Source organism: Bos grunniens, chromosome 11 (assembly GCF_055505025.1).
Source record: "Bos grunniens cultivar Pamir isolate PY7600 chromosome 11, Bosgru_T2T1.0, whole genome shotgun sequence".
NCBI classification, from domain to species: Eukaryota; Metazoa; Chordata; class Mammalia; order Artiodactyla; family Bovidae; genus Bos; species Bos grunniens.
Window position 1 is genome coordinate 24,763,091 of NC_141175.1, and position 12,436 is coordinate 24,775,526.

At 41.6% G+C, this 12,436-nt stretch overlaps 1 protein-coding gene across 4 annotated transcripts in view; it reads right to left on the bottom strand.

The window, feature by feature from the left end:
* Positions 1 to 12,436, bottom strand: part of NBAS (NBAS subunit of NRZ tethering complex) — a 329,576-nt gene that overhangs the window by 79,221 nt on the left and 237,919 nt on the right. For all 4 annotated transcript variants that reach the window (XM_086323557.1, XM_086323555.1, XM_086323556.1 and 1 more), the window contains one exon: positions 11,234 to 11,568. In XM_086323557.1, coding sequence (XP_086179683.1) covers positions 11,234 to 11,568 — 335 coding nt within the window. The remainder of the gene's footprint in view (positions 1 to 11,233; positions 11,569 to 12,436) is intronic.

A 12,436-nucleotide genomic window follows, 5' to 3' on the forward strand; every position in this document is an offset into this window, starting at 1 on the left:
CCTGCTTATTTAACTTATATGCAGAGTACATCATGAGAAACGCTGGGCTTGATGAAGCACAAGCTGGAATCAAGATTGCCAGGAGAAATATCAATAACCTTAGATATGCAAATGACAGCACCCTTATGTCAGAAAGTGAAGAAGAACTAAAGAGCTTCTTGATGAAAGTGAAAGAGGAGAGTGAAAAAGTTGGCTTAAAGCTCAACATTCAGAAAACTAAGATCATGGCATCTGGTTCCATCACTTCATGGCAAATAGGTGGGGAAACAGTGGAAACAGTATCAGACTTTATTTTGGGGGCTCCAAAATCACTGCAGATGGTGACTGCAGCCATGAAATTAAAAGATGCTTGCTCCCTGGAAGCAAAGTTATGACCAACCTAGATAGCATATTAAAAAGCAGAGACATTACTTTACCAACAAAGGTCATCTAGTCAAAGCTATGGTTTTTCCAGTAGTCATGTATGGATGTGAGAATTGGACCATAAAGAAAGCTGAGCACCAAAGAATTGATGCTTCTGAACTGGAGTGTTGGAGAAGACTCTTCAGAGTCCCTTGGACTGTAATGAAATTCAATCAGTCCATCCTAAAGGAAATCAGTCCTGAGTTTTTATTGGAGGGAGTGATGTTGAAACTGATACTCCAACACTTTGTCCACCTGGTGCAAAGAGCTGACTCATTGGAAAAGACCCTGATGCTGGGAAAGATTGAAGGCAGGAGGAGAAGGGGATGACAGAGGATGAGATGGTTGGATGGCATCACCGACTCAATGGACATGAGTTTGAGTAAACTCCGGGAGTTGGTGATAGACAGGGAGGACTGGCATGCTGCAGTCCAGGGGGTCACAAAGAGTAGGACACAAATGAGCGACTGAACTGAAGTGTCTAAAACCTTATTACATATAAAAGTAAAGGGTGGCAGAATCACAGTCCCCGAAGAGGTATATCCTAATCCTTGGATCTGCGAACATGCTATGGTAATGGCAAAGGGACTTTGCCGATGTGATTAATGGTCCAGTCCCTGCAATGGGGAGATTATCCAAGGCTTTCCACGCAGGCTCCCATCTTTTCACGTCAGTCCTTGAAAGTGAGACCCTTTCCTGGCTTTGGTTGGAGAGAAGTATGTGAAGACAGAGAATCGGAGGGAGGCAGTGTTGTCGGCTTTGAAGATGGAGGAGAGGGGCCACGAGCCAAAGAAGGGAGTTTCACTTCCTTCACTCACCACTGGATTCTCCCCTGGAACCTCCAGCAACAGTGGAGCCCTTCCTAAACCTGCATTTCAGCCCAGAGACCCCTGCCCAACCTCTCACCTACAAAATTAAAGACAATTAATGATATTATTTCAGCACTGAGGGGTGTGGTAATCAGTTACAGTAGCACTAGGAAAAGTAATACATGGAGGCGATTTTTTTATTACTTTTTCGTTTCTTCTCCTTTTTTTTTAAAAAAAAAGGAGAAACACATATAAATTGTGTCAAGGAAAAAGTGATTATAACTGAAACACATGAAATCCAGGCTATTTGAGGAATAAAGAAGAAATGGGGCATGAAAGTCTTGGGGGATATATGGTATTTTTATTCCATTTCTCAAAGAGCAAGGAAGGAAGTGGTTCTATTTCTTGTTACAAAAAAGAGACCAGATAAGGGGCAGATGTGGACTCCATATAAGAAATAACATCAATGGATCCAATCTGCTTCAGAAAATAGTGGGTGCCTCCCTGAGGAAAAAAGATTATCATTGGCTGAAGACCTCTAACACTAAATAGATAAGACTAGGATTGGAATTCTGACTCAGCTACTAAGCTGCTTCTGACCTTGAACAAATTACTTAACCTCTAACCTTCAGTGTGCTCATTTCAAACCGAGATGTAATATCAACCTTGCAGGGTCACTGTGATGATAACTAGAGAGAAGGTCAAGTGGAGAGCCAGCTTCTGGTACATAATAAGTGAACAATAAATGGGAGCTATTACCACTGTTATTACACAGCACGTGCAGTGATCTCTGTAGATGACAGCTAACGCCTGAGGTCTTATAATTTATTGTTAGCTTGACCTTCATTTAGTATGTGTGGCAGGAACCATTTTCCTGTCCTTTGCACAGTTACTACCCAGGCCTGCAGAGGAGGACGTTCCCCGATTGGTCCTGAGAAGGAAAGTACTGCTGCTCTCTTCGCCTTTCACTTTCGGGGGAGGAGGAGGGACAGCTGATGACACAAGGGGGAGACACTGACGCTGGGTGGCTAGTCCTTTCCCTTTCTTTCTGAGATGTGCTGTGACTTTTCTCCTGCTCTTGTCCTCCCGGTGGCCGACATTTGTGGGATAAGTGTGGACTTTGGTTCAAGTGAGGCATTATGTGTCCAATACATTCAGGTGACTACTGAACATTTGAAATGCGACTCATCTTTATTAACAAGTCCGCAACAGATGGTAAAGAGCATGCAAAAATAAAAACAAAACAGCAAAAACAAAAATGTGGAAATATCTCGCTCATATTTTTATGGGCTTCCCTGGTAGCTCGGATGGTAAAGAATCTGATTGCAATGCAGGAGACCTGGGTTGAAATGGTAACATTTAGGACAATTTCACCTATTTTGTGTCACCTTTTTTAAATGTGACTACTAGAACTTCTCAAATTCCACAGGTGGTTCACATCACCATTCTACTGGGCAGCACTAACCCAGAGGCCACCACTTGGGGTCCCATGGGTGGGAATCAAGGTGGGAGGCAGCACTCTTGAGGACGCACTCATGCTCTCCAAATAAAATATCCTCGTGTTTGGCAGGGATGTCTAAAGATCTGGGCAGGGAGCAAGTACGAGGAAGGCTGAATGTATAAAATCAACCATGCTTGCTACTCCAACCCTCCCAACAATAAAGTAACTGATCTTCATCTGGCTGATCCCTCTGACTCTTAACTGACCGTAACTTTGGAAGACGAGACACTATTTACTGCTCTTTCCCCATCAAGCCCCAAATATATGATGGAAATACTTCAATTCAGACAAGCACAAAGCAAAGGTAACAGTCTTCTCGTGGTCCTTGGGGGCACAGAATTCAAAACCATTTATGTTGATTTCAGTTGAGAGATCTATTGAGGGTGATTTTCAGCAGAAACAAACACCGGCATGAGTGGCAAAGCTCCCTAGAGAAAGGTTTCTGAGACAAGTGGGATTTCATAGAATAAAAGACAGCAACAGTAGCCACTGGGACACAACTGAGAGGAACGCAGAGCTTAAATGGGGAAATGGAAATTAGGTAGGCAGAGTAACTGCAGACGGGGCCATGTGAAATAAATCAGCCTCAGAGAGGAGATAAGGTGGATGCTTTTTCTTTCCTCCATGGAGAACACACATCACAGTTAACCTCTTGATGGGAGACCTACCCAACCAATCTCTGGATAAGCCTGATATGCTGGCAAAGTTAAACCCAGTGGGGGGTTTTTCTGTCGACTCCCCTTCGCTCTCACCCCACCAGGCCTCTTCCATGCTCTCCAGCCTTCTAGGAATGTGTGTCTGGATTGAACTCGGAACAAGATTTTGCTTGGCTCTTTCAGAGCTGGTGATTTGCTTGAGTTTTCTAAATTACAAGGTCATGGAGTTGAGGTTGATACTGTTTTAATTTTTTTCTCTTTTTCTTTTAGAGTTTTTAAAATGCAATGCATGGAAAACTTGGGGCAGGATTAATTTAACTTCAGATTTGCTGAAGAAGCTACTCCTAGAGTGAAAGAAGGTATATTCTGCTGAAAGAACCTGATTTATCACCCAGACACTTGACGTAGCCCTCTCTGTAAAACTAAGCAGAAACCAGGAAAACCATCTCTGAACTTTACTTTTGTTGAATTTACGAATTTTGGATTTCGATGGAATTGAACTTGAACTAAAAGGGCAAGTGGATTTGATTTTAAGGATGTCAATTTCTCCCTGGGAATTTAATCATGGGAATTTAAATTTGGGTCATTTTAAAGTTGCTGACCTGTAACACTTGGCCTATTTCTACTCTCATTTAAGCTCGTGGCTTAACTTAAAACTTGTGATGAGTTTTAATCTTCAGTTCAGTTAGGCAAAAATCTGAGATGGGAAACAGAACAGAGAGTGAATTTTTAGCCTCGTCCACAGGAAGGTGGAGGAGGGTCTCTTCTGACCTAGGCTGGAGTTTTCTACAACAGGTTGCACTGCCACGACTGGTCCCAGGAGGATGCACCACAGGACTCACAGGGACGGGAGGAGTGGCCTCAGGGAGTGGGCGTGGCAGGGCAGGTAACAGCACCAGGTCCCCACAGACTCTGGACTCCTTTCTCCCCTCACTGGCAAGAGGTTTCATTATCAAGCCGAATTAATTAAGCAAGCCAAAAGTCCCCTGTCCTCTCCTCATCTTTCCATTATGAGGAGAAAATTTCCACTCTAACCAAAACTATAGCAAGCGCACCGTGGGCATCCCTCTCCCCCTCTCCTGACTCCTCCCCACTGGATGAGAGCAGACTTCAGAGCCACAGGTTAATGTCCCAACCCCAGTCTGCCCTGCCTGTCAGGGCACACCCATCCTTAGCTTCCTTCTAGAATGACTTTCTGCAGCCGTTCTTAACAAGCCAAGTTTCAAACAAGTGTGAACTTTCATGAAAGACAGACTACTGGACTGCAGATCCAGGCCATGTTCCCCAATTCCAGCTCTTCCAACAGTATTTATTTATTGTTGATAATCATTTTCATTCTCCTGAGTAAAGAAAGAGTGGAGCCATTTTTAATCATGACCCTCAAACTACTGCATTCAAGTCCTGGAAAAATCAATCACCTCTTCTCTAAAGCGAAATCCTGGCCTGGGAATGAAACTGAGAAAGAGGTGAATGTATGCCTCTCCCAGAGAACTCTCTGCTAAGCTTGATTAATATTAAAAAATGTATATGTTTGCTAAAAAAATTATAAAAGCTAAACTTTGTAGAAGGAAAAGATATATTGCAAGCTCAAAAATTCATAGAGTGTTATCATGACATTACCATGCACACATTCCCTTTACATTTTCAAGTTCTTTCTGACACCTCTACATTTGGAAAGCTGATTAGGAATTACACTATTTTGAGGAACTGAACTATAAGACAATCCTTTAGGCACTGACCAGACATATCTTCATTATTTTTTGTATTACACATATTTAGGAAGTTGAAATGCTCTTTCATATGGGCACCGGATGGCTGTGGTTTTGAAAAGAATAACTTATAACTGGTTCTCAAAGTGTGGGCCACAAACTACAAAGGTCTATGACTCTTCAAGAGTGACCTTGTGAACAAGGTCAAAATTATTTTGATAATGACATGAAAACATTATTTACCTTTTTCGCCATGTTGACACTTAGATGATGGTAAAAAAGCAATGGTGGATAAAACTATGGGGACTTAGCACAATCAAGGGAGTGGCACCAAGCTGTCCTAAGAGTCACTGGGCTCTCTACTGGTATTTTCATTTGAGAATGTTCTTGATGAAGGAGTAAAAATAATTCATTAAATCTCAACCACTGAATGCATTATCTTCGAAGGACTGAGAGATACACATAAAATGCCTCACTGTGTACTGAAATATAATAAAGAAAAAGTGTTTGAATGACTCTCTCAGTCATGAAGAGGTGAAGTAGCTGCTCTGGCATACATTACCATTTGTGCTTGAAAGAACGACTTAATAGACAAATTATGGCTATTCAGACTTGAATATTTGCCAAACATTTTCTCCAACGTGAACAAAGTGAGCCTGTCACTTCAAGAAAAATAACTCACAGTATTTGTTGCCAATGACACAACTTAAGCTTTCAAGCAAAAATCGGAATTTTGGAAAACATGTACCCACAACTGTGAGCGTGACAGCTTCCCAATGCTTAAAGACTCACTGGATGAGATGAGTGTTCAGAATAATCCATGTGATTTTGTTGATGATATATAAGGCTCTGTATCAACATTTGGATGATTTGCATAACTCAGTGAGCCAATTTTCCAAATGCTTAATGCATTATATTCCAAATCATACACGGGTAAAAGAGCCATTCAAAGTGCGATCTAGAACAACAGTCTTAGTATAACGGAGCACAGAGATACCAAGGATAGGGGTTCTGATTCTACACTACAACTAGCCTGTAAGAATCTATCATGAGTTTATTGTGGCAAGAACACTCAGAATTAGACCACAGGCCATTAAAGCACACCTCCCTTTTCTAACCTTGTATCTGTGTAAGGCTGAAAACTTCATCTTCTTCAACCCAAACAACAAAAGCTGAACACAAAAGCAAACATGAGAACCTAGCTGTGTTCTGTTAACATTAAGCCAGACATGCAACTGTAAAATGATGTCACGCTTTCATTTTGTGTGTGTGTGAAATACTCTCTTTCTATTTTCCATTAAGAGATGCTATTACCATCAACCTATAAATGGATCTATTATTGGTAGTCTTAAGTGAATTAAACATATATTTTTAAAATATGTTGGTTTTAATTTCTAATATGATAAATATCAACAGATATTACATAAACAAAGGTTGTTTAGGATCTTCAATAACTGCTAAGAATAATAAGGCGTTCACAAATTAAAAGATGTAAAAACTGTCCATCTATGATTATAACTATTTTAACAACCACTTTAAGGAGTATCTGTTTTTATACTGTGCTAGATACCTGGAGCTTTGGAGATAAAAGGCAACATCGTTCCCGTCAACGAATTTCTAATTTCATAGGGAGAGTAATTCTCAATTACTATAATTTTACTGTAAAGAAAAAAACTCTTAATTTTAAGTTTCTTATAGGCATGTCTTTTATGTCTTGATGTCTCCAATGGCAACTAATAGAGTATACGGCACACAATAATGCCTAAATACTTAATAAATCTGTATAGCATGCATTTGACTGATGCATCAGAAAGTCATCTATCATGCCATGCAATCAGGAAATATGCATTACCTAAACATTTTTACACAGATTTCTGACACCAATTTTCATTATGGTGAAAAATGCACTCCCATTCTTAGTTAACAGATGGCATTAGCACTGGAAAGATCCTGAAGTTATAGCTACAATGCAGCCTTTTGCTTGTGACTTAAACTTCTGAAGTAAAATTTATTTTTAGATCATATCAGGGTTTTTAAGATAAATCTATTTTTCTAGATTTTTACAGCAATTAGTCTAGACAATGGGAGGAAATAGTAGCTTAGTTCAAGAATCTAAATAGTCTTATGAACAAGAGATGGCCTCATGCCGTTTCCACAGCTTCAGAAGGCAGAACCAGAAAGTGGGCAACGTAAGAAGAGAAAGAAAGATTCCTTATGTGTATGTGAGTGTGTGTGTGTGTGTGTGTGTGTGTGTAAATAAATATAGAAGCAGAGGTAGTGGCTTAATTAACAATAGAAACGATGCTCAAGGTAAGAGGTCAGACTAAAGAGGTTCTCAAGAATTTTTCTGCTCTAACCCAAAGGAGATACATTTCCCAAATGAACAAACTGGTAGAAGCTGAAACCTCGGATGCACACGGGTGGGGAGCGGGTGGTAAACGCCTACCCAATCCAGTCTGAGAAGCAGTGGGCAGGACACTAGAAGGCACTTTTAATTCTGTGATTACCGAGCTTTAAAAGAAGGATTCGGGCAAACTCCAGAAGAGCACTTCCTAAATAGGAGGAGTATTTTCCACATCCTTATTTTTGGATGTAGCTCTACCAGCAAACGAGAGTGAGCACTGAGCACAGAACACAAAGGCTGGAATTACATGCAAGTGCTCCCTTTTATTAGAGGAGGCAATGGCACCCCACTCCAGTACTCTTGCCTGGAAAATCCCATGGACGCAGGAGCCTGGTGGGCTGCAGTCCATAGGGTCGTGAAGAGTCAGACATGACTGAGTGACTTCACTGTCACTTTTCACTTTCACGCATTGGAGAAGGAAATGGCAAACCACTCCAGTGTTCTTGCCTGGAGAATCCCAGGGACAGGGGAGCCTGGTGGGCTGCCATCTATGGGGTCGCACAGAGTCGGACACGACTGAAGCGACTTAGCAGCAGCAGCAGCCCCCTTCTATAATCACATCATGTCTGAACCAAGCAAATGGTGTTCTGACCTGCTTTTCAGCTTTGCTGACCATTTTCCTGGATTTCTAACCCACTAACTCGTTCTCTGGCCCTTCTATAAAAATGTTTCTAATTACTGATTTGGAAAAGCAATATGAGAGCAACCCTAACCTGACTCAACTGGAAAGCGGCAATTGAGAACTAGAGCCAATGCACTTGAAATATTTGTATTCTTTTCCCTTCTGCATATTCATCACCTCGAATGTCATGCAAATTCAATCTTAGCCTACATGACATAATGTTGTTTTGTGAATATTTTCCCCAGAATGTCTATGAATTCTGCTAGCGCAAGCGACTATTATTATGAAGGCAAAGTGCCTTAGCAGGCTTATTTCATCACAGAATGGGTATGAAATTCAGGCTTTGGGGATATTCCTCAGTGAATTCCAGTATCTGAATACATGTTAGGCCCTCTAGCAGGAGTTCACCAGTTCTTTCCAAAAGTTTGGCTCTGAATTAAACGTGGGTGCACATTTGAAAACTGCACACTATATATGAGTAACATACACTTATTTTACATTTTTTACATCATGTACAAGCTGTGGCAACATCTGGTGTTTTGCAAACTTGGCCACATCCAGCCGCATTTCCTTTTCCAAATGTGTCCTCTGACGTGTGAGGGTTGTATTTCAACATGAATTTTATACCCTCTCTCTCTAGGACAGCATTGTGTGATATCAAAGATGCACTGCACCTAAACTTTGTATTTGCCCTCTCTGAATGGAAAACTTAGAGCTTGCCAATTAATAAACCAAGAATAGACATAAAGCTAAAGACAGCAAATTAATGTGGCTGTCTTACTTTTCTATAGCTTGACTTAGTAGGAAACCACCTCTTGACACATTCTACAGCAAAATATCTTGCTGAGAATTAACACCATCTGGGCTAAGAGAAAACAACACCACAATTAACTGACTCGATCCCAACTGGGTTAGCTATGCATCTTTTCCTCGGAAAAAGTGCACATATGCCCACAGACAACTGGGTCATATATTTTCTCGTGGTTGGAGGGTATCTTTAAGAAACTAAGGCGATGAGAATGTGCTGTAACTTAAAATCGTCTGACTTAAACATAAATAACAATCTGAGTAGACTCTGCATCTAAATCCTAGGTTTGCTTGCTGTTGCTAAGTCGCTTCAATCGTGTCCGGCTCTATGTGACCCCATAGACAGCAGCCCATGAGGCTCCCCTGTCCCTGGGATTCTCCAGGCAAGAACACTGGAGTGGGTAGGTTTGCTTAACCATGAGCAAATAACCGCTGTTGGAAAGTCTAGGCTGTTTATCCACCCCTACACCCGTGCTCACAATTAGAACATGGCCTTGGCTGGCTATGCTAGGCTTTGTCTCTGCCCTTAGACAAAATACATAAAACCTTCTTCAGCCTGGGCCACTCCATCTTCCTGGCCAGTCTGTTCACTTGTAGAGCTCCTTCAGCTGGTTCACAGGTCCCACCCAGCTCTGGAGCCATTTTCCTTTCTCAGCCCTTTCCCTCCAAAACACACTTCCAGCATTGCTAGTACGTAATTAGACTCCAACTTCTTCTCACCCTTGGAGATTTATCCACCATTTGCTGGACTCTCGTCTTTTCCCAGACATTGCGAGGCTCCGGCCCGGCCTTCCTCATTTACTTAGCCCTGCTCTGGAAAAATCCATTCCATGACAGGCTGCTCCGCTTGGACTGAAAATGCCTGGGGCTCTCTGGCCCTACTTTTCCCCCACAGTTGCTACAAAGGCTCCAGGTCCCTTGACTCTAGCTATTTGTTCTACTTCTTAGAAATAGTCTACTTCAGTACTTAAGAGCAAAGAGCCTGCAACAAGCCTCCCTGAGTTCAAATCATAGCTCCTCTATTACCATATTAACCTTGTTAAACCTCAATTTCATTTCCTCACCTATTCAAATCAGGGTAATGCTATTATCTATTTCATAAATTCCAATTACAGCCTTTGCCCTAAGGAGGCAAAAGTCTAACAGAGATTCCTGAGGCTAAACCAAGGAGCTGAGAAGTGGCAGGTCCAAAGTTCAAAGCCTTGTAACTCTACACGTGTGCTCTTTTCAGATATATCATGTTAAATCCTTTTATAACCATCCTTGCTTTTTTCTTAACAACAACAAAAATGATTATCTCCTTTTCACAGTATTGGTTATAAAATTTCAAACCAAGTTATTAACTGAATTAATTGAGTTATAATAAGGAAATGGAGTCCTTGGTTACCCACAACTATTAATCTAGCAAAGCAGCTAAAACTAGCATTTCTAGTAGATGTTTGAACCTCCACCTGTGCCAATCTCCAAATGAATGACTTGGATTCTTAGACTCTACGCTCAGTTTTCAGGATAACATGAACTACAGTAAAAATACACGAGGTAGGGTCCTGGGCAGACTGGGCAACTTGGTAAAAAGAGAAGGTAGCAGCAAAGACGGGAGAGAAAGTGAAAGGAAGTCCCAAAGATGATGCTGTTTAGATCTGAGACCAACAGTCAGATTTTCTAGGAGAGACAATGCCCCATGTCCAAGCAATGAGAAATTCACATTTGTGGTAAGCAGGGGAGTCTGGGTGAGAGGGGCAAGAGGGGAGGGGAAGGACCTACACTGTCTATTTCTGTGAAAGTCTACATTGTTGAAGGAGCGACAGCAGGACTTAGAATCCAGTTAAAATTGCTCACATAGACACAGAACGGACATTGGAAAATGCCACACAGACTCCAGGCAATTCTACCAGCCGGTCACGTCCTAAGTGTTATTAATGCGAAAATTTTTTAAGATCTTGATTTTCAATGCAGCAAGTTATTAGCCTGGCTCTGAATGCAGGAAACATGGGCTTGGCCCTGGAGGTTCTTTCCACTTGTCAGTTGGAAAGAAGAGGATGGAGCATTTAGTATAAAATGACATATTATGAGAACAACTATAATATGAACAAAATGGATGTGCAAATTACAACCGTCAAGCCTGATTTAGACTACCTGTACAATTATGATAGAGGAAAATGACCTCCCAATGAACATACGTCATGCTCAGCAGAAAACGAAACCACCAACCACGTAAGTATTCCTCTTTTCAAGAAAGGAAACAAAAACAAATTGACAGACTGGAAGGGCAATTTCCATTTCTTCTAAAATGGCCAGTCTACGTGAAGCTATCTTTGGTTACCTTGGTCACAGCTTTTGGAGAAAAGGTCACTGCGTCCACCACAGTGATGAGGTCGCCTGGGAGGAGGCGATCGAAGTACTTCATGCAGACATCATAGGCGTGCAGCCACTCTTGGGGGGACGCCGGGACTTGTTTAACGAGGTGAGGGTCTCCAGTCCAGAACAGCTTCTGTAACCAAATGGTGTACAGAGAGCTTGGGGAAAGCATGCGGCCATCCTTTCCAGGGATTTTGGGAACAAGTTTGGAAATGGATAAGATATTCTGACTTGAAAGGATTGGCTCCAATGCCTCAAGGGGATTCATGTTTTCATCAGTCAGCTTTTTGTAATCAAGACCTATTGGAAAGGCAAGAAAAAGAGAGAGTAGTTCATTCCAACATAAACATACAGGAACTTTCAAACCCACACAGGGCCTCTCTGCATGGTTGAATGAAAAGATTCAGTTCCATCAGACAGCTTCGTTTGTCACTGAGATAAAACTGAAAATCTGAGTTCCAATCCCTGCCTGCAGCTTGGCCAACTGTGCAGCCCTCAACAGGTCACTCTGTGAGTCCCAGCATCCTCACGCGTACCCTGGACCTGGCAACATCTCCTCTCTTCCTCAGTGCCCCACAGCACCTACATGCTCTTCCAACAGCTCTCTCACCAAACTGCACCAGGTTCATCTGTCATCCAGCAGACATCTCATCAACTACCTAAAGGCAGGGATTGAACCTCACTCCTTTTCCTCTGTGTCTGGTCCAGGGTCGAATTCAGTTACTCAGTAAACCACTGATAAACTGAAGTAAATTCTCACAATCGTTATGAATAGCAGATGAAAGTACCTTATAAATTATAAAGGCTCCCCAGGTGGCTCAGATGGTAAAGAATCTGCCTGCAATGCAGGAGACCCGGGTTCAGTAAATTATAAAATTTCATACGGATTTGAGAGATTTTAATGTAGTTAATTTCTTTTCTTTTTTTCCTCTTTTTCTCTCCCTATCTTTAATTGCATACCTTCTGGTTAACCTCTTAGTTATGAGCATAAAGACAAATAGACACCATTCTACAGATTTCCACAATTCATTAAAGATTCTAAAGCTCTTATTTTAAAGGCTTCATACATTCCTTAAACACATAGGTTCCACTGAAGTAAAATTCTGCTAAACGGCCTATTTTAAAGTGTCTCAACCTTGTCATTTATATAGATAAAATATAAACAATG